Source organism: Lupinus angustifolius, chromosome LG09 (genome assembly GCF_001865875.1).
Source record: "Lupinus angustifolius cultivar Tanjil chromosome LG09, LupAngTanjil_v1.0, whole genome shotgun sequence".
In the NCBI taxonomy this organism is placed as follows: domain Eukaryota; kingdom Viridiplantae; phylum Streptophyta; class Magnoliopsida; order Fabales; family Fabaceae; genus Lupinus; species Lupinus angustifolius.
Genome location: NC_032017.1, coordinates 21,558,466 through 21,585,890, shown reverse-complemented (window position 1 = coordinate 21,585,890; position 27,425 = coordinate 21,558,466). Strand labels below are relative to the sequence as shown.

Sequence of the window (27,425 nt, the reverse complement as noted above, 5' to 3'; positions counted from 1 at the left end):
TCTCTCTCTCTCTCTCTCTCTCTCTCTCTCTCTCTCTCTCTCTCTCTCTCTCTCTCTCTCTCTCTCTCTCTCTCTCTCTCTCTCTCTCTCTCTCTCTCTCTCTCTCTCTCTCTCTCTCTCTCTCTCTCTCTCTCTCTTTCACTTTCTTCTTCTTCTTCTCTCTCTCTCTTTTCTGCCCCTTTTCTTCCTCTTCACAGATTCACTCTCTCCCTTTTCCAAACCCCATCTCTCTCTCTCTCTCTCTCTCTCTCTCTCTCTCTCTCTTGACTCCTCCACCTTCACCATCCACCACTTTTCCCACCCCTTTGCTTCAAAGTTTCTGTCTTTGGCTCTCAATCTCCTCTTACCTTCTCTCTCTTCAGATACCATTTTGGCCTTCTTTCTTCATTCTCTCATCTATATCCTCAAAAACCCAACACCACTCTCTCTGTTAGGGTTTTCATTCTCTGGATCTCTTTTCCTCTATGCTTTCTTTCTGATCCGTTTTTAGGTAAGAAGTTGAGGTTGCTGTGGTTCTGTGTAATTTTGTCTATCATCTAGTTCTGTTACTTGGTGCAGTTTCAGCTCAGGATCATGGTTCTTTTGAGGTTTGTGAGGTTCAAAAACAATGATTATTTCCTACTTACATGATGCCTTTTTTGGGTCTGATTTCACAGCCTTAATTGTCAATTTTTTGAGTGATTTTGTTTTGGGGTGTTTTATGAGCTATATTTGGTGGGGGCATGTATGATAATAATAATATATATGTTTGTTTAGAGTTTCCAAGGATTCTGTTTTTCCCTCTCTGTAGCACCACAATATAGGTCTTACTAGGAGAAAGGAAATAAAGGTTGTTCTGTGTGATTTTGTTGTTTTAGGATGATAGTATGTTAGAAACTTCTTACTTTATGACTGAGAGATTGTGTGACTGTCCATTTGGGCAAATAAATCAGAAGGGTTTGAACCCTTTTGCCATTGCTTTGGAATCAAGTTTTTTTGTGTTGTCCTTCTCTTGAACTACTATTGGTGTTTTCTTCAATATGAGTGTAAGCTGTCGCCGTTTTGTGGAATGGAAAGAGCAGTTTGTGTCACAGGAGCGTGGCAACCGTGTGGTCCACTATTACCTGAAGGATTCTCATGGAGAATCCGTGCTTGCAGTTGTGGGCACCGAGAGGAGTCTTAGACACATGTTCTATGTTGTTTCTGAGGAGTTCCTTGAGATTTATGCAAAGGACGGTTCCGTTTCTGCTGGTTTTAAATGGAGGTCTAGAAGAGAGGTGGTAGATTGGCTGACATCAACATTATCAAAGCAGTATCTGCCGGGAGATAGAAATTGTAAGTTGATACTTCTTATTTCTAACCAGTTGCCATTGTTTATACTTTTTGTTGTTATTTTAATTCGAGTACAAGTGCAAGTTGCAAAGTAATACAAGTATAAAATCACGTGATATAGGTTAATGAACATTGGTATACATTTTCATGTAAGACAACCAGACATGTTAACCCTTTTATGTTATGATTATAGTAGTGAAATGTTTTCCTTTAGCAGGAGCATGGCAACTACTGCCACTATTTGGAATAACTTATTTGGATAATTTTGTAAGATTTAGCGTTGTACCCTGAATTCGAAGCATTTCTTACTAATTACTTTTATAGGCTTTGGCAGAAGTAAGGGGGTGTATGATATTCGTTATTTGTATTCATTGGAGTAGAATGCTTGTAATTTTACGTTAACTTCATTTCCTTGAGTTGTTACGGAACAAGGTCACTTTTATGGCTTCTCCCTGACGCTCTTCCCATTATTATTTTATTTTCACCAGTGTCACCTGGTCATAATTTGGCACAAGCTCACGAGGCCACAGATAGCATCAATGAAGTTGGTGCTCTGCCTACACAAATAACAGATGACAAGGTATATTCTTCTTTCCTTTAATTACTTATTCTACCTCCCTTGATACTGTTTCTAGTGAGTGCTGTTGACACACGCATACACATTTGTCAGGGTCTCATAATGAGTAATTCTGAAGTGCAGAATTCGGACATTGTTTGGTCAGGAGTGCCATGGACATGTGGCAAACAACTTAAGCACTATCCTGCTTTTTCCAGGAATGGGATCAAAATTGCAGTAAGTATATCATCTCCCAGTTCCGCCTCCTGTCCTCAACCTACCCATAAAAATGTGAATGGAAGTTGATAAAAATGGCATAAAGTTAGATGTGTAGTATTGTTGTTGGGTCTCTTATTTGATTGGGTAGAATGTTCGAAGACTCGGATCTGTTAGTTTTAGTTTGAGCATAGTGGGAATAATGGCTTTTCTAATGAATTGTTTCTGTAGCATGTATAACTAAGTGTTAATGTTGATGACAATGTACAATTTGTGCGTTATGGCATGAGAAAAGTGTAAGCATTTCCTATATTGAGTCAATCTTTTGTTTGCCCATTCCTGTTATCCAGATTCAATCTTTCATTTTTGTCATGGCCAAGGGAGAGAATCATTACATTGCCTATTTGGAGGATATGTATGAAGACAAGAGGGGCCAGAAAAAGGTCAGGGTGAGGTGGTTTCACCATAATCAAGAAGTCAAAGGTGTAAATCTTGTGCGAAATCCTCACCCTCGGGAAATTTTTATCACGCCTTATTCTCAAGTCATCAGTGCAGAGTGTGTTGATGGTCCTGCCACAGTGTTAACTCGTGACCATTATTTAAAATGCTTGCCTTCTTTTTGCCCTACTTCAATGGACAAAATACATTTGTGCTTTAGGCAATTTAGAAGCAACAAAGTGAAGCCTTTTGACTTGAGTAAACTGCGTGGCTACTATGATCAACCAATTCTCTCTTGTTTGCACCATGATTCCATCCAAAACCCGGAGCCTAATAGTATTGCTGAAGATGAAGAATGTAACACAGGTGATGATGTAAAGCCGGGATCTAAGAGGGCTAGAAGTGGTAGGGGGTCTCCTCAGTCTTGGATAGATCACCAGGGAGTTAGGAAGTTAATTAGAAGTCAGCAAATGATGGTTTACAAAACCTTCCGGAATGCAAATTACGGTCAACCAGATAGGCGATTGCTTTCGCTGAAGAAGGTTGATTGTCAACCTTTGTACAACCCGACATATAAGATTGATGACAAGATAGAGTTTCTCTGTCACGACAGTGGCATCAGAGGCTGTTGGTTCAGGTGTACAGTTCTGCAGATATCTCGGAAATTGTTGAAAGTCCAATATGATGATTTGCAGGATGAGGATGGAAACGGAAATCTTGAGGTATAATCAAGCTTTTGAGATGATTCTAACTGTGAATATCCATGTTAGGTAAAATTTTAAGTTTTTGGCATAAACAACAGGGTTCCCATTTAAATTTGTTCTGTTTTATTCAGTATATGTTGAGATTTGCCTTTATAGTACTCCTCATGTGAATTATAATAAAATAGAACAAGATGATGTGCTGATGAGCTTATGCACAAAATTAGATATCACTCTAGTTAAAGTCTATTGTGGAAAGACCTGCTACACAAATCAGGAATCAACTATTCCTAGCTTCTAATGACATGCTAAATAATTACGGTCACATTACCACATAAAATCTCTTATCTATTCAGATTCCTGAGAACATATCGTCAATATTATTTTTTGCCATTTGTTATTGCTTATGCTTGTATCATTTCTATAAACTAAGAGATTCTAAAATTTGTAGGAGCAATGATTGTATATTAAATACATAATACGTAGGAACAATGTAGACTTCAAAACCCTTATCATGATATTTTCCAACTTTTAGGAATGGATTCCTACTTACAAATTGGCCATGCCTGATAAACTTGAGATGAGACATTCTGGTCGGCCAACCATCAGGCCAGCCCCGGCTTATGTGGAACAAGAACTTGCTATTGAAGTTGGAACTGCTGTTGATGCATGGTGGAGTGATGGCTGGTGGGAGGGAGTTATATGTGGAGTTGATAATTGTGGTGATGATAGTGTGCAAGTCTACTTTCCTGGTATGTATGTTCGTTTTCCTTTCTAGTTTTTTCCTTTCTTAAACGTATCCTATCCTTTAATGCTTATTAATAGCTTTATTTTGGGTTATTTTTGTCTTATCAGGTGAAGGTTTGCTAATGAAAGTGTGTAAGAAGGATCTACGAATATCAAGAGATTGGTTGGGGGACGAGTGGGTTGATATTAAGGCAAAGCCTGATATAACCTCAACTATGTTCACAGTTAATAGTTTTTACACAAAGATTTCTGAGTCCCTGTCTATATCTAAAGATGCTGACTCTGTTGGTTTTGCTAATTCATGTCAAGATGTTCTTATTGGTAACAAGTCTAATGAACCAGATATTGTTGAAGAGAAACTTGTGTGTTGCGAGGGTATTGCTGATGACGTGGATCAGGTTCATGATAATAACCCCCCTTCAAAAAAATGTGCTGAAGGTGGTAATATTGAGATGCATGATTGTTCTAACAATGGTGAGGATGACGGCAAGGACAATAAAGATGATGATAATAACCAAGATTTTAATAATGATGATAGAGATATGGAGGTGTTACGGACTTCTGGAAAGGACTGTAAAGGTGCAGAACCAATGGAAGTGGCGGTTTGAACATTTATTTTGAACTCATGTATAATCTTAAGATGGATCTGATTGAAGAGATCTTCCACCATTTCAATGCCTTGTTGTAATGTGAGTCCAGTGATAGTATGTTAGGATGTAAATAGTTACACGGGTATTTGGAGAAGCTGATTGCTTTTCTATTTCTTTAGTTGACTTCATTGATGTACAGAGTTTAGGGTAGTAGTATGAGTGTGAGCTTTTTATCTTTCTGTCATTGATTGTGTTAGAAGTTGTTTATTTTGTAAGACACTGTAGACCAATTCACATGTCTGTAGTTTTATTTATTTGGAAAGTGTTGCTTCAAGTAAGGGTTAACAAGATTCAGAAAACTTCCAATTCATTATGGTTATGATACATGCAGATTGAGCATTTAAGACTTGTATTAGTTGTATCTTATCACAGATACAGAATAAAAACATAGAAAAATCTCATCTGATGATGTCTAAAATAATAAAAAAGGATATAAATAAAGGAATAATATATATATATATATATGTATATATATTATGTAGTGTAATTTGTGCAGCTTAATGCTGCTACAGTCTAAGCCACTGATCTCCATCAATAAATCTCTTGTCTAGGAAAGGCTTTGCTTCCTCATAGGTGAATGATTTTGACCAAGGCACCCTATGTGTTCTATCTGCTCCTCTTCCTTCACATTCATACTCACCAAACACTGCAGTCCTGAAATACCAACCAAAATCTGAGATTAGCATGATTGCATAAATAATAATGTAAATTCTTTTGAATAGATTGTAGTATTATTATTATTATTATTATACCACTTTCTTTCTGGATGATTCCACTCTGACCACCCTGCTGGATTAATAATATCATCCATATAAGTATTAGAATATATTATTCTTGAGTAGTCACCCCATGCTCTACCAAGATACACATTTCCAGTTCCTCCAATCCTGCATCCTACAAAGGAAAACCCTGTATCTTGATGTGGTGAATTCCTGTGATGTGCAGCTATAGCTCCATAGTTTTCAGCTATTGATTGAAGATTGCATTTCTGGTCAGCAAACACCACCAACCTCTCAAAGGTTAGAATTACTCATAGTTCCATTGCTTTGCAGATTGCAACAACAAAAAAATGAACTTTATATTTAGTATCTGGTTTTACTACAGTATCTAATAATAGGCTCATGTTACCTCATATAGTGATTTTGCATTTCCAAAGATAAAATCAACTTTCCCTTGGATGAGACACCTGAAGAAGTAATGTGTTCCTGAGTTATCTAAAAGGGTGTCTTGTGTTCCTTTGATCTTAACTCTATAGAACATTGCTCTATTACTGTTTACCCTCAATGCCACTGCTTGCATTCCAATTCCACCAGGTGCTGCAACTACTGAGTTCTGAAACCACACAAAGATTTGTTACATATTCCAAATTGCACTTGTTTATTATTCATCGTTTGTTTGGATAGCAATAGTTTTGTCCTTACCTCAAAAGTGATCTGAGTTGCACAGAAATAATCTGATTCTACTCCTACAGTTGCAGAACCATAGGTGCCTAATGTTTGGCCATCTGAACCTCTATCTGATGATTTACTGTTCCAAGTAATAACAGCACCTGATGTTTCATTTCTTTTCCCTATAAATGAAATATAAGGCTTATTGTTTGGCACAAGCACCTTCTCTCTGCATATATTTAATGTAACAAACAAGGGTTAAAATATATAAGTCAAGCTTTTAATGTAAAAAAGGAAGAAATGATACAAGTGCAAGATCCAAAGACTAGCCTCAACCAACTCCATTAAACTCAAAAAAACAAGAATGTGTATCTTTTCAGAACCGGAACTTAGGCAATAATGAAACAACTCCTTTCAGAAAAAAACTTGTTTTAGTTAGAACTTGATGCTTCTCTAGGCCTAGTTGGCTCCTCAATTTCAACTCTTCATTAACATAGGCACACACCTCATGTATTGAAGTTAAAAGAACTAAAGTAATAAATGGCACAAAGGTAGTGAAAGTAAAGCTGGCAAAAATTTATATCAGTTTGAAAAGATAAAAATCTAACATTGATGAAAAACATGCAATTACTACTGATACTGACCTGTAAATTCCAGGATAAATGTATATTTTGACCCTTTGAGTGTTGTAATCTGGAACCATATTCACTGCTCCTTGAACAGTTTTTGAATGTCCCTTTCCATATTGATCAACCACAATAACTCTAATCTCATTATTGGTCTTCAATGCCAATCTTTGTTCATCAACTTTCAAATCATCCCAACTAATATAATTCCTACCACCACCTTCTGCTAAATCCACCTGAGCCCACATCATAAAATCCATAACACACAATACTATTACAACTCTATAAGACAGCAACCCCATCTTCATATTTTCACACTTAAAAGGTGCTTTGTTAAGTGTGTGTTACAAGAATATATAAGACCAAAGTGAAAACAAGAAACTACAATGTTGAGAAAGAGAATGGAAGTGCATATATATATATATATATATATATATATATATATATATGAAATAATATATATAGTAACGGTTGTTCTTAGAGTTAAAGCGTGGATGAGGTGATTACAATAAATAAGCGAGCGTTGTTATAGTGAAGCATGCATGCTGTTATTATTTGTTATTAAGAAATATAAAGAGGGAGGGAATGGATAACACAAATAAATGAAGTGAGGAACATAAAGAGACTTTTTCTCATTGAATGAAGCTTAACAGTTAAATAAATGAAACACGAAGTGGCAAGTGTAGTAGAAAGAGTGTTGGATAACTGAAAATGTTTTCATTTTTTTTATATAAACTTGATTAACATCATGCAAGAAGAGATGGTTTTGGAGTATAGTTTAGAAAAGATCAAAGTTGGAAACAAGAAGAGAGGTTGTAGCTTGATGGGGTTATGGCATTGGGTGCAACCTCTCCCCCACTATTTCGACCTTTCTATATTATTTTGCTGCAACATATATACATTACTTAAAGGACTTTGGAACTATATATATATATATTCAATGTTGTATTCTCCATGCATTAATAATAATATAAAGGGGACAGTAGATAAATTCACAATAGTAGCTAGGTTTTAGATGTTATGGTTCAGCTACTAATACAAGTTATGTGAATATATTAATGTTTTGTGCTGAGAAAACAATACAGAAACTAATTATTATTTAGAACTTTGGTCCCTCCTAGTCCTAAGCTCTTGACATTGGCCAAGTGAAAACATGACAAATCATATATATTTCTTGCTGTATCTGACTTATTAAAATGGAAAATGGAAACAAACATCAAATGATTTTAACCTGTAATTTTAGAAAAGAAAAACAAAACATCCTATAGCATACATGATAAGCCGAGTGTAATATTTATATATTATTAATATAAAAACTTATATATAATCAATGCACCATTCACAATTTAATTGTATTTTTTTCTTCAAAAAATCAATGATTTATGATACAATGAAAATATAACACACTATCAATTGGTCTATAGCCTAGACCAACCCATCAATTATTAATAATTATACCTTACATTAATATCATAATTCACAATTGGTATCCCATGAAGGATTGGGGTTGGATTGCTCATAAATTAAGTAGAAGCAGTTATTAAAGTTGAATTTAGATATTAAGGACTAAATAGCAAAAGCAAACGTTATGAACTTAAGATGGGTGGTGGATTGATATTAAGGACTATAAATGAAGCTATCATGTAATAATAGAGTAGAGCAGTTACAATATGTATATATTTATTATACTAAAGAATAATGGGAGTGGAATTGATTAAGACCTTTATATATTACTTCAGTTTGTAGAATACAAAATAATTTCAAACTCTCCCATCATTACAGTAAATATCTATTTAAGGTAAAAACAATTGATAGGGTGCATCGTAAGTCATGAGATATCTTCAAATTCTTAGAGTGCCATGATCTCCATATCTGTATGATAATAATAATAATAGCACGAACACATGCTTCCATCACTCGTGGTCCAAATTGTTGGTTAGGCTCATAGTTTTTTTTTGATTTCTCATTGGTATCCTTAAACTAGAAGCAATCATATCCGAGTCGGAAACATCTACTTGTTTGTGGGGCTAACCCTTCCAGTGAGTATTTTTTTCATTCACAAGACTCGAACCCTAGACTTTACTTCAAGGAAATCAAACATGTATCACTTGAACCAATTCTCGTTGGTTAGGCTGATAGAGTGATTTATACCAACTTGCTCAATTTAGATGTTCACAAATTCACATGATAAGAAAAACTAAAGGAATTGCTAATTACATGAAAAATCAACTTAATCAACTCATGCTCACCATAACTAAATAATTCTACTGCCACTAATGAGCCATGCTCTTCACTCTTTATACTTGATCCTATTGCAGAATTTTGTGTTTGTAAGTTTGTGTGAATTTGCCTAATTAATCTCACTGAACCAACTATCCATTTTAATTTCTAACCTTAGCCAAGTAGTTCAGGTTAGTTGACCAAATCAATGCATTTTTAATTGTATATTTTAGTAGCTAGTTGTTGTTTGTCTATTTCTTTTGTACCAAAAACTATGTAAGGTATTCCAAAATATTTGTGTTATACACATAAAATGATATAATACACCGTGGTTATTATTGCTGTACTAACTGTGCCAATTTCTTGGCCATCTAATCCTTTTTCTCATTATCTATTATTGATTTTTAATTATCACCAACTCATTAAAAAACGTAATATAAATAAGTGGTGAATGATGTAATAATTGTGTATAATATTTTACATTATCAATACATAAATATTTCACTCATAAGTAAAAGTTAAAATCAACGTAATAAAGGAGTTAATAAAAGTTAAAAGTTTTCTATATATTATTGTAAATAAGATAAATTTACAATTTTGTTAGATAAATAAGTTGATGTAATACGTGAAATTTATTAGTTAAAAGTTAAATTTGTACATATTTGATAAATAAAATATGCACCCAAAAAATGATAAATAAATTAAGTTTATGTAAATGAAAAAAATAAATAAATAAGTGGTGAACCTAATCTAAGAGGAGACGGGGCAACGATTAGGTTTTGAATAATGGCAGCGGGCCATGAAAAGGACAATAATCTATTGTTAAGTAGAAAATGGCCCAATAGATATCATGACGACGTGGCCTTCAAATAAATAATAATTATTCTTATGTCATGGCGGTTGGCTGGTCTAAACAACTATTTTTCAACAATTATTAAATAAGTAAAAGGAATAAATGTTTGAAAATTTCCACACACAATTCAACTCAAGAGAGGATGTTATTTAGCAGGAAATGTTGGATATAGATTGTATGTCATTTCTTATTATCAAGTTAAAGAAAGTACTATTTTTTATTACCTTTTATTTTTTTAAATTTTCTTTTAATATGTGATTGACTTGATACAGGGAATGATACATCATTGGAGACAAGTGATCCTCATTTCAAATCGTTAGTTTAGTTATGTAAAATCTATATTTAGAATAATCAAAAGTTCAATGATTGAGTTATTAAAATTCTTAGGAACAATACTCGTTGAGATTTTTGGTGGTAGTATGTTATTTTAAATAAAAGTGATTATGGTAACATCTCACATATATAAATGAAGTAGCAGCTCCACTTTCCTGAACCCTAATACTTTCTCATCTTCATTTGATGCTTCTTCTCTATTCTCCTTCTTCTCCTCAAAGTTCCTATCTTTCCACACAACCCATTATTCCTCTCCCTTTACGTCACCTTCCATGGCTTCTCCATTTGATGCTTCTTCAATGCCACTTTCCCATAACCCAAACATGTCCCAAACCCATTATCATCATTCATGTATATATTCCACTTTCACTAACCAAGTTCCTTCCTTATCCTTTTGCAAATATCAGCTCAACACATTCCACACTCACACTCTTGTAGATGAAGATGTTAGTGAACACAGTCTATGGCTTAAGATGCAAGATGAAGCTAGAATTGATGTCACTTTGGAACCTATTTTATCTACTTACTATCATAGTACCATTTTGTCACAAAAATCGTTATTAACTGCTTTGGCTAATCACCTTGCTATTAAGCTGAGTAGTGCAAACCTTCCATATGCTCCACTCTTTGATCTCTTTAAGGGAATTCTGGAAGGTGATGATCTTAACATCATGGATGCTGTGAAGCATGATTTGATTGCAGCGAAAGAAAGAGACCCTGCTTGTATAAGCTACGTGCATTGTTTCTTGAATTTCAAAGGGTTTTTAGCATGCCAAGCTCATAGAGTGGCTCACAAATTGTGGTTACAAGGAAGGAAGGTTTTGGCAGTTATGATTCAGAACCGGGTTTCAGAAGTTTTGGGAGTGGATATTCATCCAGGAGCCAAGATTGGAAGTAGGATTTTACTTGATCATGCAACTGGTATTGTTGTTGGAGAAACTGCTGTGATTGGAAATGATGTGTCAATATTGCATAGTGTAACATTGGGGGGTACTGGTAACATAACTGGGGATAGACACCCTAAGATTGGTCATGGTGTGTTGATTGGTGCAGGAACTTGTATTTTGGGGAACATTAAAATTGGTGATGGTGCTAATATTGGTGCTGGTTCAGTGGTCATTAAGGATGTGCCTCCAAGGACTAGTGTTGTTGGGAACCCAGCTAAGTTGGTTGAAGGGAAGAACAATCCTATTATATTAGATAACATTCCTAGCTTCACAATGGATCATACTTCAAATATCTCTCACTTTTATGATTATTGTGTTTAGATTAAGTAATTTTTATTTGGGACATGAAGTACATAGATAAGTAGCAGTATTATTCAAGATTATTATTTATTAGTCTTGTGAAAGTGAAATCAAAGGATATTAAGTGCAATTTTCATCCCACGTTCGCAGTGACCAGGAACATGACAAATGAAGTAATGTGTTCCAGTTTGTAATGTGAGTGAATCATTTCCTGACGTAAGTACTGCAACATCTCCTGTGTAACCGCAAGCATTGTAACCAGTTTGATTCACTTTCACCACATTATGCATTTTCGGATCATACTTCAATACTATCTCATGTATAAACAACAAACATAAATACCTGCTATGTATATATTTCACACATAAATAACTTTTGTTAATAGGATTTAATATGTATATTCTAAGAGTTTTTTTTATACTGTCAGCAATCATCTACCATTGGTTTGTTAATTACTATTGACTCTCAAACAAAAGTAATACAAATCAATGGTAGATGATGTGTTGACAGTATAAAAAACTTTACACTGTCAATGCATATATTTTAAACTCTTTTCAATAACTAGCTTAGATCATAAAAGAATTTTTTTACTTATAAAATAATACTTGATTTTGAAAATAATATTTTTCCTTTTCACATTAAAGCATATTTTCCCTTTTAAAAGATACCCTTTAAGGCGAATTAAAGAAATTGGAAATGATATTCCTATATTAACCAAATTTATCATATAAAACACTATGAATATTGTCTAAACTAGGGTTAGTCATATAAAATAAATTAGAAACCAAATTTAGGTCCTTGTTTAAACTGGTTGCCATTGGGCCAATTAGCAACACTAAAGGACCAAGCAGCTGCATCACCAACAGTATAGGTTTGTGCATGAGCTATCTCAGAGTGAAACACCAACATGCAAAATAATAGCATTATAGTAATCATTGCACTATTGCCTCTTCCATGACCCGTCTTTTAGTTTCACTAGCTAAGTCACAAAGTAAGAATGACCAAGATAGTTACCAAATGTAAGGTTTTATAGTAGAGGAATTAATACTAGAGTTGGTAAAGTTATCCATAATATATTCAAATTAAAAAAAAAACCTTCCATTTATAGGTAATGGATATAATTCAATAAATACTTTTAATAATGAATTGATTCCAAGAGTAATACTGCATCACGAAAAGATTAGTTACTTACTTGAAAATGTAAAGGAGAGAGTAACAACAAGCTTCCCTTTCTTCTCTGCTCTGTTTCTCTTCTCTTTTTCCTTACTCATCAATTTCTCTATTCATTCTCACTACACATGAAGATTCTCTCAACGACCAAACGTATTTTTACTGCATCATCACTTTTATTATTGTATTACGTTTCAGTTTCATGCTTGCAATTTGATTCTGCTTCAATTTCTAATTTCTTTCTTTCTTTGTTGTTGTGCAGTGCTAAAGTTTAGGTCTGTTCTTAAATGTGGGAAAAATGACCGTTTATGGAACAAGTTTTCATCATCATCATCATCCTGGTCAAATAGGCCTCCTCCTTCTTCTGAAATGAAAGGGAAAGTTTTGTGCTTTACGAATGAGAATCCAACAAAAGTGAAGGGTACAAGAATTTCAGTCGATGATGTATGCATGGTTTTGGAGAATGGTCCTTTGGGACCTGCTATTCAGGATGCCCTCAACGTGTTTGATGAAATGCCTCAACATGAATTGGTTGTTGGAGTTATAAGGAAGTTAAAGGATGTCAACACTGCACTGCAGTTTTTTAGGTGGGTGGAGAGAAAAACTGAACAAGCACATGGCCCTGAAGCGTATAATGCAATTCTCATGCTGATGGCTAGGACCAGAAACTTGGACCATTTTGAACAAATTATTGAAGAAATGAGCATAGCTGGATTTGGACTGTCGAATAATACCTGTGTCGAATTGGTTGCTAGGTTTGTCAATTCACGGAAAGTAAGGGAAGCTTTTGGTATTATTGAAAGCATGAGGAGGTTCAAGTTTCGCCCTGATTTTTCGGCTTATACGACACTGATTGGTGCCCTGTCTGCCTCTAGTGAATGTGATCTCATGCTCACTCTCTATCATCAGATGCAGGAACTAGGCTATGAAGTGAGCATACATTTGTTTACTACACTTATTCGTGTTTTTGCCAAGGAGGGCCACATTGTTGCTGCTCATTCCTTGCTGGATGAGATGAAGAGTAACTCGTTCAATGCTGACCGTATCCTCTATAATATCTGCATTGACTGTTTTGGGAAAGTTGGCAAGGTGGATATTGCCTGGAAATTCTTTCATGAAATGAAAGCACAAGGGCTGGTACCTGACGACGTGACATATACTAGCATGATAGGGGTTCTTTGCAAGGCTGAGAGGCTGGATGAAGCTATTAAGTTGTTTGAAGAATTGGATCTCAACAGGAATATTCCTTGTGTGTATGCTTACAATACCATGATTATGGGTTATGGTTCAGTTGGAAAATTTAATGAAGCATACAATTTACTTGAAAGGCAAAAGAGAAAGGGATGTATCCCCAGTGTAATTGCATATAATTGCATTCTAACTTGCCTTGGAAGAAAGGGTAAATTAGAGGAAGCATTGATGATCTATGAAGAAATGAAAAAAGATGCAGCACCCAATCTTCTAACCTATAATATTTTAATCGACATGTTTTGTAAGGCAGGAGAACTTGAAGCTGCTCTTAAGGTTCAGGATTCTATGAAAGAGGCTGGCTTGTTTCCTAATATCATGACTGTGAATATAATGATTGATCGACTATGTAAAGCTCAAAAACTTGACGAAGCTTGCTCCATATTTTTAGGATTGGATCATAAAGTTTGCACCCCTGACACAGTTACATTTTGTTCTCTTATTGATGGATTGGGAAGACTTGGCAGGGTGAACGATGCCTACAGTCTTTACGAAACAATGCTAGATTCTGGTCAGACTCCTGATGTGGTGGTATATACATCCCTTATCAGGAACTTCTTTAAGTGTGGTAGGAAGGAGGATGGTCACAAAATTTACAAGGAGATGGTCCTAAGGGGCTGTTCTCCTGATTTGATGTTCCTTAATGCTTACATGGATTGTGTCTTCAAAGTTGGAGAGACTGAGAAAGGGAGGGCTTTATTTGAAGAAATAAGGGCTCAGGGGTTAATTCCTGATGTTCGGAGCTACTCAATTTTAATTCATGGTCTTGTGAAAGCAGGTTTTTCAAAAGAAACGTATAATTTGTTTTATGAGATGAAGGAGCAAGGACTGCATCTGGACACCCGTGCTTACAATACCGTTATTGATGGATTCTGCAAGTCTGGTAAGGTCAATAAAGCTTATCAACTTCTGGAGGAAATGAAGACAAAAGGTCTCCAACCTACTGTTGTTACCTATGGTTGTGTCGTTGATGGGCTTGCTAAAATTGACAGGCTAGATGAAGCATACATGTTATTTGAAGACGCAAAGTCAAAAGATATTGATTTAAATGTAGTGATCTATAGTAGTCTTATTGATGGATTTGGAAAGGTGGGAAGGATTGATGAAGCATATTTAATCTTGGAGGAGTTGATGCAGAAAGGTCTGACTGCCAACACATTCACGTGGAATTGCTTACTTGATGCATTGGTGAAAGCTGAGGAAATCGATGAGGCTCTCGTCTGCTTTCAGAACATGAAAAACTTGAAATGTTCTCCGAATGAAATAACTTATAGCATTATGATAAATGGTCTTTGTATGATTAGAAAATTTAACAAGGCCTTTGTGTTCTGGCAAGAGATGCAGAAACAAGGGCTAAAACCCAACACTATCACATACACAACCATGATTTCAGGACTTGCAAAGGCTGGAAACGTTCAAGAGGCAAAAGGACTTTTCGATAGATTTATGGCAAGTGGGGGTGTACCTGATTCTGGTTGTTATAATGCCATGATAGAAGGATTAAGCAATGCCGATAAAGCAATGGACGCATATGCACTTTTTGAGCAAGCTCGACTGAAAGGATGTTGTATATATAGCAAAACATGTGTTGTTCTTTTAGATGCATTGCATAAAGCTGATTGCCTTGAGCAAGCAGCAATTGTTGGTGCTGTCTTAAGGAAAATGGCAAAGTCTCAACATGCTACAAGATTGCCTTGACAACATGTACATATTGTGCTGATACTGAAACAGAATTGCGGCTTCTGGACCAAAATAAGTAGTGGTTTCAGTTAATGTGTTCCTCTTACCCATATCCATTGACTGATCAGACAAATTGTGACACAAAGCTTAGGTTTCTAATGTAACCAGTTCTTTGATCAGGTTAATGGTCCTTGCCTTATATGTAATCCTTATACATTACAAATTATTCAAGTTTGGGAATTTTTTGACTGCTTCATGCAAATTAGTTCTGGGAGTGTTGTGCTGCTTTTAGCTTTGACTCTTGAAGAGTTTGGAGAAGCTTCTATCCTGTTTGGCTGTTTCTAAAGTGAACAGATAAAGATATATTATTATTACCAATTTTTCTAATCTCATCTTAATGTACAGGAGAGTATGCATTTAAAATAGAATAAGGTATACATGAATACGTGTCCATTACACACTACATTAACTTATAATTTTAGTTTTCCAATTTTCCTTCTTTTAATATTTTTTAAATGTTTCAAAACTACTTTTTATAATTCAAAGTATGATCAACTTTATCTTTGGTCATTAATTGTATATATTATATTTTTATTAATTCTATTTTTTCTTTCTTAAGAAATAATTAGGAGTGTTTTAGTCCAAATATAATATTTTCAATGATATCTTAATTGTATACATTAACCTTAAATAACAAAAGATTGAATGAAAAATATAAATAATTAAGGAATTTAAATAGTACATGTAAAAAGGCATTGCTGCAAATGTATGCACTTAAATAATCAATAAGAAAGGCTGGATTTCATTCATTGGTGGATAATTTACATAACAAAGTGCATTTTTACTTTTATTTATCATTTTGAAATATTATGTTATGTGCATACAGCCTTCAAAACACATATAGTCTTAGAAAACTTAGTATAATTTTTTTTAAATATAAAAACAACAGCCTTCAAAACACATACAGTGACCCAGAAAATAACTCAAAAAACTTGTGTCAAGAAGTGAATTTAATAAATAAAACTAAAAATATACATTAGAGAACAAGAATGTAGAAAAACAATTTAAAAAGTGAATAGTTTGTCACATTTTCCAATACAACTTTTTGATTAAGGCAAAGAAGCAAAGTAATAAGAAGAATGATTGGTTCTGTGAATGCAAATGGGAAAGGAAGAGAATTACAGAGACAGAAGCTCCTTGGCCCTTATTCTTCCTCCTTTCTTCTCCTTCTTTCTTTCATTTTTATTTTCATCTTCTTCTTCATAACCCCTCTCACTTCCTTATACCATTACACCAACCCCATTCTCTCTCTCTCTCTAACTCTCTCTCTATAGCTTCATAACAGCACACATTGCCAGCATCTTCTGTCCTATGAAAAGCAACAAACTTTGCTTAAACCCACTTTGCTATTTCCTATTTTCTTTCAAAGTTTGCATCTTTTAGGGCTTCTAATGGACTTACAACAAAAAACCGAAACTGGGTTGTTCCCACCACCCGGGTTTAGCTCTACCTACAAGGCAAACCTAGATGATAATAGTGTTTCTGAGCTTGTTTCTATATTGCGTACTGCATTTCGTTTTGATGAATTTGACAGTGTTGAGAAGGTTTTGGTTGCCAGAGATGCAAGCCTCAAAGCGGAGATTGCTTCCTTACAAGTGAAGATTGAGTTGGAAAGGTTGAATAAGATTCGAGCTGAGGAAGAACTTAAGAAGAAAGAGGAACAGTGTCAAAAGGGGGAGAGGGCACTGGAGTTGTATGAGAAATTGTTGAAGAGAGTTAAGGAAAGTGAGTTTGGTAATATGAAAACTGTTGAAGAATCAAGTGATAAGAACTGTGAATTATTGGCTGAAAATTGCAAGTTCGGGGAAGATGACAAAATTGCTATGGATGGACTTAGGATGAGAAACAATGAAATGGAGGAGGAATTGAAGAATGACAAGGGTGTTATTGATGAGTTAAAGACTGTTAATACAAGATTGCTGGATGAAAATCAAAGGCTTAAGGCATTGGTGGAATCCAAAGAGAGGAAATATTTGGAACTGAATGAAAAGGTTCTTAAGATTGAGGATGATGTAAAGCTTTTGAAGAGTGCAAATGCAGCCTATGGAAGTGGAAGTGGTGAGTGGAAGGGACCAATGGCTGAACCTCAAGAGCTAGAAGAGTTTAATGAAATGAAGGGTCATGGCTGCAATACTGGCTCTATTCCTTTTCAAGGAAATCGAGGTACTTGCAAAGTGAACAAGGATGCTCCAGGTATGCAAATTCTGCTCGCTTCTCTTGCCGGCTTGTGGCTATATTGTCTATATGATTTTTTTGGATGTTACTTTTAAAATATTGAATTACATATATAAGTGTTTGGATGGAATGCTTGTAGTATTGTCTCATTTGGTAAACGGAACATTGATGGTCCTTGACCAAAAAATTCAGAGGACAAGATAGCAAATAGCATTAGTAAATAATTAGAAAATCTCTATGCAATAAAAAAGACAATAATTTTGTAGGGACTTAGGTTGAAGATAACAGAGAATGTGGCTTATCCCCGCCTAAGTGAGCGTAGATGTGATTGCCAGACTTGTGTTAAGATTGTAGATGTACTTGCGACATGACCAGACTTGCCTTAAGATTGTAGATGTAATTGTCATCCATGGATTCTTCTTCTATGCATGAGTGTAAAGCCTACATGCTACATGCTTAGAGGCTTAGGCTGATAGAATAACATCTGGCAATGATATTCTATAGGCATCAACTTAAAATCAACAAATGTTGCACAAAAGGGAACCAATTCAATCCAAATTTCACACACAAAAACAATTGAATCTAATTTATTTCACCAAGTCAAAGCAGCTAGATACAAGGTAAGTTAAGGGCTTATCCTAAAATTGTGTTTCTTTATGTGGTTTTGGTCGTCTCCTACAGTAAACACCTCGGTTTGGTCTGCACTGGTGACAGTGCAGGCATGCTTCTTTGCCAATCTTGGGTTGTTGTGGGTTCAAAACTTGGAGAGTAGCTCCACCATGCAGGGGTTGAGTGACCCTGACCTTGCTTGGGATCAGTGGTTAACAAGATAGGTACATGTTTGTTCTATTAGCTTTCGTCAATCCATCTCCATACTCTGACCACAGCTCACAGGTCACAACTATTAGTAATTTTAGCCACGATATCCTCGCCCAAATCTTTTGCATTTCTAACTTCTTTGGTCTTTCATCCACCTGCCTTCACTGCCTTCCTCATCCTCTATTTTCACTTGGCTTTGTCTTCCACGCAGTCTTAAAAAAATCCATCATTGAGTCATTTACAGCAGGAACTTCAATAAAAAATTCACAGCTGACACCTCCAACAGAAATACAGGAGGCCCTTTTAAATAAATATATACTTTTCAACGAAACCTACTTCCGATTATAAAATAATATTGTCACGACCATTATTTGCATTTAAACAATCAATCAATAGTGGAGGTTTCTAACCCCAAAAATGCACCTCTTTTTTCGGGGTCCGTACTAAACTTTCTGTTAGGATGGTTGGTTGTTGTTTTATCAAAAAAGATTTATAGGTAGCTGGAACCATTGTGTTTCCCTCTTTATTAAGAGAAGGTGTTGGTCATGACTATGGCTGAGAGAAATGTTTTGATAACATTATTTAAATGATAAGGGTATATGTTTTTGTCCTACAAACATGATTACATGATGCCCTTCTGTTTATATCATCTGAATTTGATGAAAGCAGATGCTGGATTGAGGCTATTATGAATATATTATTTGGTTATAGAATCTACTATTCTTCATTTCTGAATCTTTTGATTGAAGTATTGTTTTGGCAAATGTAACATAATGTAAGCCTAACATATGACTTTTGTGGCAGGCACTGGAGGATCAGGATCAGTACCTAATACGACGATAATTGAGATAGCAGACAGTGATGATGAAGATAATGATGATCAAAGTCATAGAAGACAGCAGAAAAACTTTTCAAGTATGGAAACAATTGAAAGGGTTGCAAGAAAAATTTCTCTCTCTGATATTTCTAGTTCCTCCTCTGATAGTCCTTCTCATTGTTATAAGAAGAGAAAAAGAGGTTGAAAGTCATGTACTATTTAAACTTTAAACTCATTACTAAGGTAAATGGACTATGCACATATATGATATATCTCTCAACTTTTTTGCTTGTCAAAACTGCTTTTTGATCCATGTTAGTTAAGTCTCTCAACTTTCATTATGCCCTCACTTTGCTTCTGTCAATTAATTTGTTTACGTGTTCCAAAAGTGCTTAATTTGTCCACAACCACTCAAATGGTAGATGCTAAATTGCAAATCAATTATCTAGCGTAGAGACAAACTACTTATAATATACAACAAATTGAACTCCTTTGTCACCTTGTTAATTAAATATCATCCAACATTCAACTGTTGATTTTTTTTTTCTGGATGTTGCAAAATTGTACATGATTTACAATTCATCTAAATCCAAGCAAAATGAATATATCCAAATTTATTCATTAAAAGATTTAGATGGATATAATACATTCATCAGTAGAAAATTAGGTGACTGTGACTGTAATAAATCAATAATAAGACATGACTGTGGTAAATATTAAAAGAATGTTCTTAAATATATGTCACATATATATATAAATATATATTAATAGATTCTCTATCCATATAGTATACCTTACCTAAATACACATATTTAATAAAGTCAATTGTTTTGTTTTAATTTTCTTCTTTTGAGAAAATGACAACCTAGTCTTTTCCCGGAATAGATTAGATGAGCAATAATGATTGTCCACTCTGAAGGGGAATTTGCGTGCATCACATATTTCAGTATCTTATCTTTCTATATATTATTATAATATATATGTATGTCATGCATGAACTCTACCTTCATCATCTATACTAGTTCCTTATCCAATATTCGCCATATCATGGATCTTCAAAACCCTTTCATCACTTTTTGCTTTGCTTCCTTTCTCTTTCTCTTTGTGTACTTACTCAAATTGAGTACTTCTAAGAACCCATCCACTACAAATTTACCTCCAGGACCATGGAAACTACCTATCATAGGTAACATACACCAGTTTATTGATCCATTACCCCATCACCACTTAAGAAATTTGGCAGCCAAGTATGGACCCTTAATGCACCTAAAACTTGGAGAGGTATCCACCATTATAGTCACTTCACCAGAAATGGCCCAAGACATTATCAAAACACATGACATCAACTTTTCTTATAGGCCATTTAATATACTTGCAACAGTAATTGCTTACAATGGTGCAAGTATTGCTTTCTCCCCATATGGACACTACTGGAGGCAACTAAGAAAGATATGCACCATAGAGCTATTATCTGTGAAGCGAGTCCAATCATTTCGGTGTATAAGAGAAGAGGAAGTGTCATCAATGATTAAGACAATATGTGCAAGGGAAGAAGGATCCGTTGTTAATCTCTCTGAGATGATTTCTTCATTGATATATGGGATAGTAGCAAGGGCAGCTTTTGGTAAAAAATACAAATTCCAACAAGTTTTCATATCAGCCATGGAAGAAATATTGCACTTGGCTGGAGGACCTTCTGTTACTGATCTTTATCCTTCGATTAAAGTGCTTCAAATTCTGAGTAGCAAGAAGGGTAAATATGAAAGATTGCATAGAAAGACTGATGGGATATTGCAGGATATACTTGATGATCACAGAAATAGAAAAGGCAGTGACTACTGTGAAGTAGAAGAAGATTTAATTGATGTTCTTCTCAAGTTTCAACAGGATAATGATTTGCAACATCCCTTCACTGATGAAAATATTAAAGCGGTCATCCAGGTTAGTTAATGTGCATGTCATGTGAGTTGGTCTGAGAATATGTGCATGACATAGATTAAGAAAGTTGCATAATCTTGTTTAGATAACAATTCAAAAAATGTATTTGCAGGACATGTTCACTGCTGGTGGTGAAACATCATCAACGGTTTTGGAGTGGTGTTTGTCAGAAATGATAAAGAACCCAAAAGTGATGGAAGAAGCACAAGCTGAGGTGAGAAGAGTTTACGGTAATAAAGGATATGTGGATGAGTTAGGGTTGCACCAATTAATATATTTAAAGTCTATTATCAAAGAAACCTTAAGGCTACACCCACCTGTGCCATTGTCAGTTCCAAGAGAAAATAAAGAAAGATGCAAAATCAATGGATATGAGATACCAGCTAAGTCCACTGTCTTATTCAACCTTTGGGCAATGGGAAGAGACTCTAAGTATTGGAATGAAAGTGAAAGTTTTAAACCTGAGAGATTTCTTAATAGTTCAATTGATTACAAAGGTAAATTCTTTGAGTATATCCCATTTGGTGCTGGAAGAAGGATTTGCCCTGGTATTACATTTGCCATACCCAACATGGAGCTTCCACTTGCAAATTTGCTTTACCATTTTGATTGGAAGCTTCCAAATCAAATCAAACATGAAGACCTTGACATGAGTGAATCATTTGGGCTAACTGTTAGAAGAAAAAATGACCTATGCTTGGTTCCAATTACTCATATCAACCCTAGTATGTGTGTGTAAAGAAAAAAATTATTTTCTCCCTCTCGGCCAATAAAAGTATGACATGTATATTGTTTTGTTTAGTTTTACAAATATTTTTATAAAAAAATAATTAAATATGACATATCATGATTTTATAGTAACTGGAAAAGATAATTTATCTTCTTGCATCGGGAGATACTTTATTTACTTCGTTAATATGTGTTAAGGCACACAATTAAAAAAATCCTATAGTTTATGTGTCATTTCTATTTAGTCAATACATACCATACTTTGAAAATCAATGTTGTGACAATATTGTATGCATAATAAGTATTATCTAAAATTAAAGAATCAATAATAATAATAATAATAATAATAATAATAATAATAATAATAATAATAATAATAATAATAATAATAATAATAATAATAATAATAATAATAATAATAATAATAATAATAATAATAATAATAATAATAATAATAATAATAATAATAATAATAATAATAATAATAATAATATATATAATATATATAATCACACTTTCAGAAACACTTTTAGAAATCAATGTTATTGATTTTCAACTGTAATTTAATCACTTTTCACAAATCGGTATTAATTTTGTTATACCAATGCTAATAATGCAATTGGAAACATTCAAATATTCAAACATAATAAGCATAAATCTAAAACAAAACATAATTATTTTAGAGATATTCTAAAAAGGACCCTATAAATTTATGTAGTCTTTATGAATATAATCCCAAAAAAAATATGATGTATAAAGAAATCATTATATTTATATAAAGTTGTTTTAGAATCAAATAAAGATGATGTATATTTTGAAATTTATCTTATTTTGGAATGCCTAAAATTAAGGAAACGGTAATAGTATATACAATCATACTTTCATAAATCAATGATGTTAACTTTCTATTTTAAAATTGGCCTTCTTTTAGAGTCAAATAATAATGACCTTATTTTGATGAGTTTTTTATTAATAGGAAAATGTCTTATTCAAATATTAATATAATTTTAACAAAATTGTTTGTTTCCTCGATACTTTATAATACTTTGAACCATTCATCATAGAACAATACTAAATATAACAAACAAAGTCTTTTTCAACATATTCCCTAAAGGGAAAATCAACCACCAAATTAAAGTTCATTTCTTCATGCAACCTTTGGAAAAAGTACGTTTATCTATCATCATATTCATATACTTATTTTTTTATTATTGTTAAATTTTCAAAGATTATTACTTTTAATATCCAATCCATTTGACTTTTGACTTCTCATCATTTATACCAATTTACATCAATACAAAATCTTCTATTTTTTTAATATACAATTTTGTACCATATTTTTAAACCCAAACACCAATAAATTATAGTGACCCTAGCATTTGCACAGGTATGATACTAGTAATTAATGTAAAAAGAGAAAGAATAACTAAATCCGGTTTTATTAAAACATGTATAACATAATGTATTGTTTTACTTCATATAGCAGTTACATGGGAAATGAAGTATATAGTAATATTTTAGTGTTCTGAAAGTGAAATAAATAATAATCAGAGGAGATGAAGTGCAACTTTGATCCCACTTCCACAGTCACCATGAACACCAGAAATGAAGTAATGCATTCCAGTTCGTAATCTTAATGAGTCATTTCCTGTCTTATATATTGCAATAGCGCCGTCGACAGAGCAAACATAGAAATTAGCTTGGTTCACTTTCACCACATTATGTAATCTTGGATCATACTTGAATACTGCATTTCATGTATAAACAACAAACATAAGTAATTGTTATATATATTTGCCGCTATAGATACTAACAAAATTTATCATATCAAACACTATGATTGTTATTTGTCTAAGGTTGGATGCAATATGTTAGAGTTGTCGTTTAACAACGCTTATTTTAGATGTATAACCGTGCTTTCAGGCGTTTTCTTTTTTATCGCATTAATATACGATTATCATTAACAGCGTTTCACAAACACTGTTGTATTGATTATATACCACAACGCAACACACAAAAAGCAATGTCATGTTCCCTTATATACAATTTTATTTAGTCATACAAAATAAATTACTAACCAAATGTATCGCCTTCTTCAAACTGCTTGCCTTTGGTCCAATCACCAATATTACGGGACCAACCAGCTAAACCACCAACATTGTATGTGTCTCCATGAGCTATCTCAGACTGAAACATCAACATGCAAAACAATAGCATTATAGTAGTTATTACAACATTGCATCTTTCTTGATCCATCTCTTAGTTTCACTACCTAAGCCACAAAGTAAGAATGATTAAGATGGTTAGCAAATGTTAGGTTTTATAGTAGAGGATGTTGCTACTAGGGTTGGCAAAATTATCCCAACAATTCATCCAAATTCATTTTTTAATCTATTAGAACTAATAAATATAATTCAATGAATAATTTTAATAATGTATGTATTTGAAAGTATCCATTGTATTCAAAGATTTTAAAAAAATGATTTTGAAAAGTGATTTTAAAAAATACTTTATTAAAATAGGAGTTTTGGAAAAAATGATTTTTCTCAAAATTATTTTATGTTCCAATTAAAAAAATCAAATGAATTGGATATTCATTGGTCCGATCTATTAAGATCGATTCATTGATTTAGTTCATTGGATTAGAATTCATCCATTAATTTTTGATATGGGTGAATTGAATAATTTAATATATGATTAAAATTGATTGATTGATGACTTTTAATCCATACATTAGGATCCAATTACATTCATTTGCTACGCATAGTTACCATGTTTGGTGAGCCACCTCTTTAAAACTCAATGGAATAAACATATTTGGTAATTAGTAGTTTGAATACACAAAGGATGTAATGTTTTAAACTAATAAAGAAAGTGATAATATATCTTAATTAAAAATAAGTAAATGTGTATATTATAATTTTATATTATAAGGAAAAAGCTATTACATGTATTATTATGTCATTCTTATGTATATTAATTACATTACATGTATTACTATATTTGATTTATTCTCCCTAGTGGAGCCCCAGGCTACACGTCCTCATTTTTGACTATTTAGTCTTTTCAGAGTTGTCACTACATTTTTATTTTTGTGATAATAAATGAGGACATTTACAATAAGTAATGAAATGATATAATGATATAAGATATCAGAGTGCATGATATAATAATGCATGAAATGTAATGTTTGAGTAATTTTTTTTTATGAATAAGTAAAGAGAATAAAATATCTTATCATATCAGAATATAACTTATCTCCTTAAATCAACTTAGTATTCGACATGTGCCTTATTTTTTATTTTATAATATATTTTAAAATAAAAATTTCTCGAATGAAGGGAAATAAGCCACATGTCAAATGCTAAATGGATTTAAGAAGATAAGTTATCTTCCGATATAATGAGATACTTTATTCTCATAAGCAAATATGTGTATGGATGATATATATTAGTAAATATAGACAGTGAATGATGAATTTCTTATTTTTGAATGCTTGAATATTTGAGTAAATAAATTAATGAATGTTTGAATTATTAATTTTTTGACATGAATGAATTGGTCAAATAATTCTTTGATTGTATATATTTTAATGCATGGATGTTGAAGTAATGTATATTTTCTTTTTTGAATACATGCATGAATAAATAAGTAGAAGAATGTATGGAAATATAATTTTATTTTCTTTTAAATGCATGTGTGTATGTCTCAATAGAATGAACATATTTGGTAATTAAAAATCATAAAATATTTTTTAAATTAAAGTTGGAAGGAATAGTTTAAATACACAAAGGATGTAATGTTTTAAACTATTAAAGAAAGTGATAATATATATGAATTAAAAATATCTATTATACTTTAAAAATGAGAAAATGTGTATATTATAATTTTTATATTATAAGGAAAAAGACATTACATGTATTATATGTCATTCTTATGTGTATTAATTACATCACATGTATTATTATATGGACAGAGTTTGATGATGTTATGCATTTTGTATGCCCTAGGGTGAAATATACTTTATTTAGGGAAAATATAGTATTAATTACACTATAGTAAAGTGTCATGATGAATTTGACACATATATGTTATCTATGTAATAAAAAAAATGTCATTGTCATGTTATCATTGACACATATTACTTTCTCCTTAACTTTTCCCCCTCCAAAACCAGCACATATTCTTATAGTAAACTCTCACCCACTCTATCATTATTCTACTATCTTAATATAAATATATGTGAGAAATTTTTATTTTCATCAAATTAATCTTTTATCTATTTCTTCTTAGTCCATTTCAATTTACTTCATAATTTTCTCTTCTTTTGAAACTCACAAACTACTTCTCATACAAAAAATGTTGTTGTCATGTCATTATTTACATATGTCACCCTCTCCTCAACTGTTTTCCCTCCTAAACCAACACATATCCTTATAGTAAATTCTCACACATTGTATTCTTCTTCTACTATCTTAATATAAATATATGTGAGAAGAGTCTATTTCATCAAATTAATATTTCATCTCTTTATTCGTAATTTATTTCAATTTACTTCTTAATTTTCTTTTCTTTTAAAACTCACAAACTACTACTTCTCATACATTTTTTTCAATCTTTATTAAACAAATATATTCTCCTCCATATCAAACGAGGTATGATTTTATATTCATTTCATTTTTTCATTATTCATTTTTTGTAGACTTCATCATTCATGAATTGATCCAATGAGATCTTATTTCCTAAAATTAATCTTTCATCTCTCTATTCCTATTTTATTTCAATTTATTTCTTAATATTTTTCTCTATTCTTATTTCAATTTACTTCTTCATCTTTTCTTCTTTTGAAACTCGTAAACTACTTCTCCTACATTTTTTTTCATTTTTATTAAACAAATATATTCTCTTTCAACGTCAAACGAGGTATGATTTTATACTCATTTCATTTTTTTCATTATTCATTTTTCGTAGACTTCATCATTCATGAATCGATCGAACGAGATCTTTACTAGTATATATAATTTGATTTCATTTTTCACCAAGCCAAGAGATAAAAGCCTTAAAAGAAAAAAAAAACTTATATAATTTTGAAAATATTTGGGTTCTCATAACTGTCATTAGGATTTATTTACACATACTAAAGTTCTAGATCTGATTTAAAATATGTATTTTTCAAAAAGATGAAGGTTGCAGTGTTGATACAATTTTCATCATAAGGTATCTGATAGTTTCGAATTGTTTAATTTTCATATTTTGAGTATTTGATTTTGTCTAATGCAAAGTTTCACTTTTCTTATTTCGTTATTAATTTTGTCTATTTTTTTATATTTTAAAGATTAATAACGATGTTACAAATATATGGTGGATGTTGTGTTCTTCTTTTCAAATATTTATATGTCCTTGTATCTATCAACCAACTTAAAAGTTTAGATTTTTACTTTTCAAATTGTGAAAGAACTTCTCCAAGTTATTATCTTTAGCGGCAATGCATCTTTCACTTCCT

At 32.8% G+C, this 27,425-nt stretch overlaps 7 protein-coding genes across 8 annotated transcripts; 5 read left to right on the top strand and 2 right to left on the bottom strand.

Moving 5' to 3' along the window:
- On the top strand, positions 974-4,929 carry LOC109356874. Of its 2 annotated transcripts, none has more exons than XM_019600482.1 (6): positions 974-1,314; positions 1,800-1,891; positions 2,012-2,104; positions 2,434-3,243; positions 3,758-3,974; positions 4,078-4,929. In XM_019600482.1, exons 1-6 carry the CDS (start codon positions 1,020-1,022, stop codon positions 4,575-4,577), a joined length of 2,007 nt encoding a protein of 668 aa, XP_019456027.1. In that variant the 5' UTR covers positions 974-1,019; the 3' UTR covers positions 4,578-4,929. The 2 variants fall into 2 exon arrangements, with proteins under 2 accessions (XP_019456027.1, XP_019456026.1); XM_019600481.1 differs by having other exon boundaries at positions 1,982-2,104.
- LOC109356875 (pectinesterase QRT1-like) lies at positions 5,079-7,044 on the bottom strand. The gene is made up of 5 exons (XM_019600484.1): positions 6,652-7,044; positions 6,041-6,236; positions 5,748-5,951; positions 5,372-5,607; positions 5,079-5,273 (listed from the first exon to the last, which is right to left on the bottom strand). Exons 1-5 carry the CDS (start codon positions 6,939-6,941, stop codon positions 5,126-5,128), a joined length of 1,074 nt encoding a protein of 357 aa, XP_019456029.1. The 5' UTR covers positions 6,942-7,044; the 3' UTR covers positions 5,079-5,125.
- Positions 10,269-11,328, top strand: LOC109356372 (serine acetyltransferase 3, mitochondrial-like). The gene has a single exon (XM_019599698.1). The coding sequence runs from the start codon at positions 10,312-10,314 to the stop codon at positions 11,305-11,307; it is 996 nt and encodes a 331-aa protein (XP_019455243.1). The 5' UTR covers positions 10,269-10,311; the 3' UTR covers positions 11,308-11,328.
- LOC109357493 (pentatricopeptide repeat-containing protein At3g06920-like) lies at positions 12,485-15,670 on the top strand. Its single transcript, XM_019601482.1, has 2 exons — positions 12,485-12,609; positions 12,719-15,670. The coding sequence occupies exons 1-2, from the start codon at positions 12,585-12,587 to the stop codon at positions 15,400-15,402; spliced, it is 2,709 nt and encodes a 902-aa protein (XP_019457027.1). The 5' UTR covers positions 12,485-12,584; the 3' UTR covers positions 15,403-15,670.
- Positions 16,474-19,596, top strand: LOC109355973. Its single transcript, XM_019599278.1, has 2 exons — positions 16,474-17,637; positions 19,243-19,596. The coding sequence occupies exons 1-2, from the start codon at positions 16,836-16,838 to the stop codon at positions 19,458-19,460; spliced, it is 1,020 nt and encodes a 339-aa protein (XP_019454823.1). The 5' UTR covers positions 16,474-16,835; the 3' UTR covers positions 19,461-19,596.
- LOC109356060 (cytochrome P450 71D10-like) lies at positions 20,265-21,936 on the top strand. Its single transcript, XM_019599389.1, has 2 exons — positions 20,265-21,196; positions 21,306-21,936. Exons 1-2 carry the CDS (start codon positions 20,303-20,305, stop codon positions 21,930-21,932), a joined length of 1,521 nt encoding a protein of 506 aa, XP_019454934.1. The 5' UTR covers positions 20,265-20,302; the 3' UTR covers positions 21,933-21,936.
- On the bottom strand, positions 23,470-24,178 carry LOC109356349 (basic blue protein-like). Its single transcript, XM_019599671.1, has 2 exons — positions 24,001-24,178; positions 23,470-23,669 (listed from the first exon to the last, which is right to left on the bottom strand). Exons 1-2 carry the CDS (start codon positions 24,176-24,178, stop codon positions 23,470-23,472), a joined length of 378 nt encoding a protein of 125 aa, XP_019455216.1.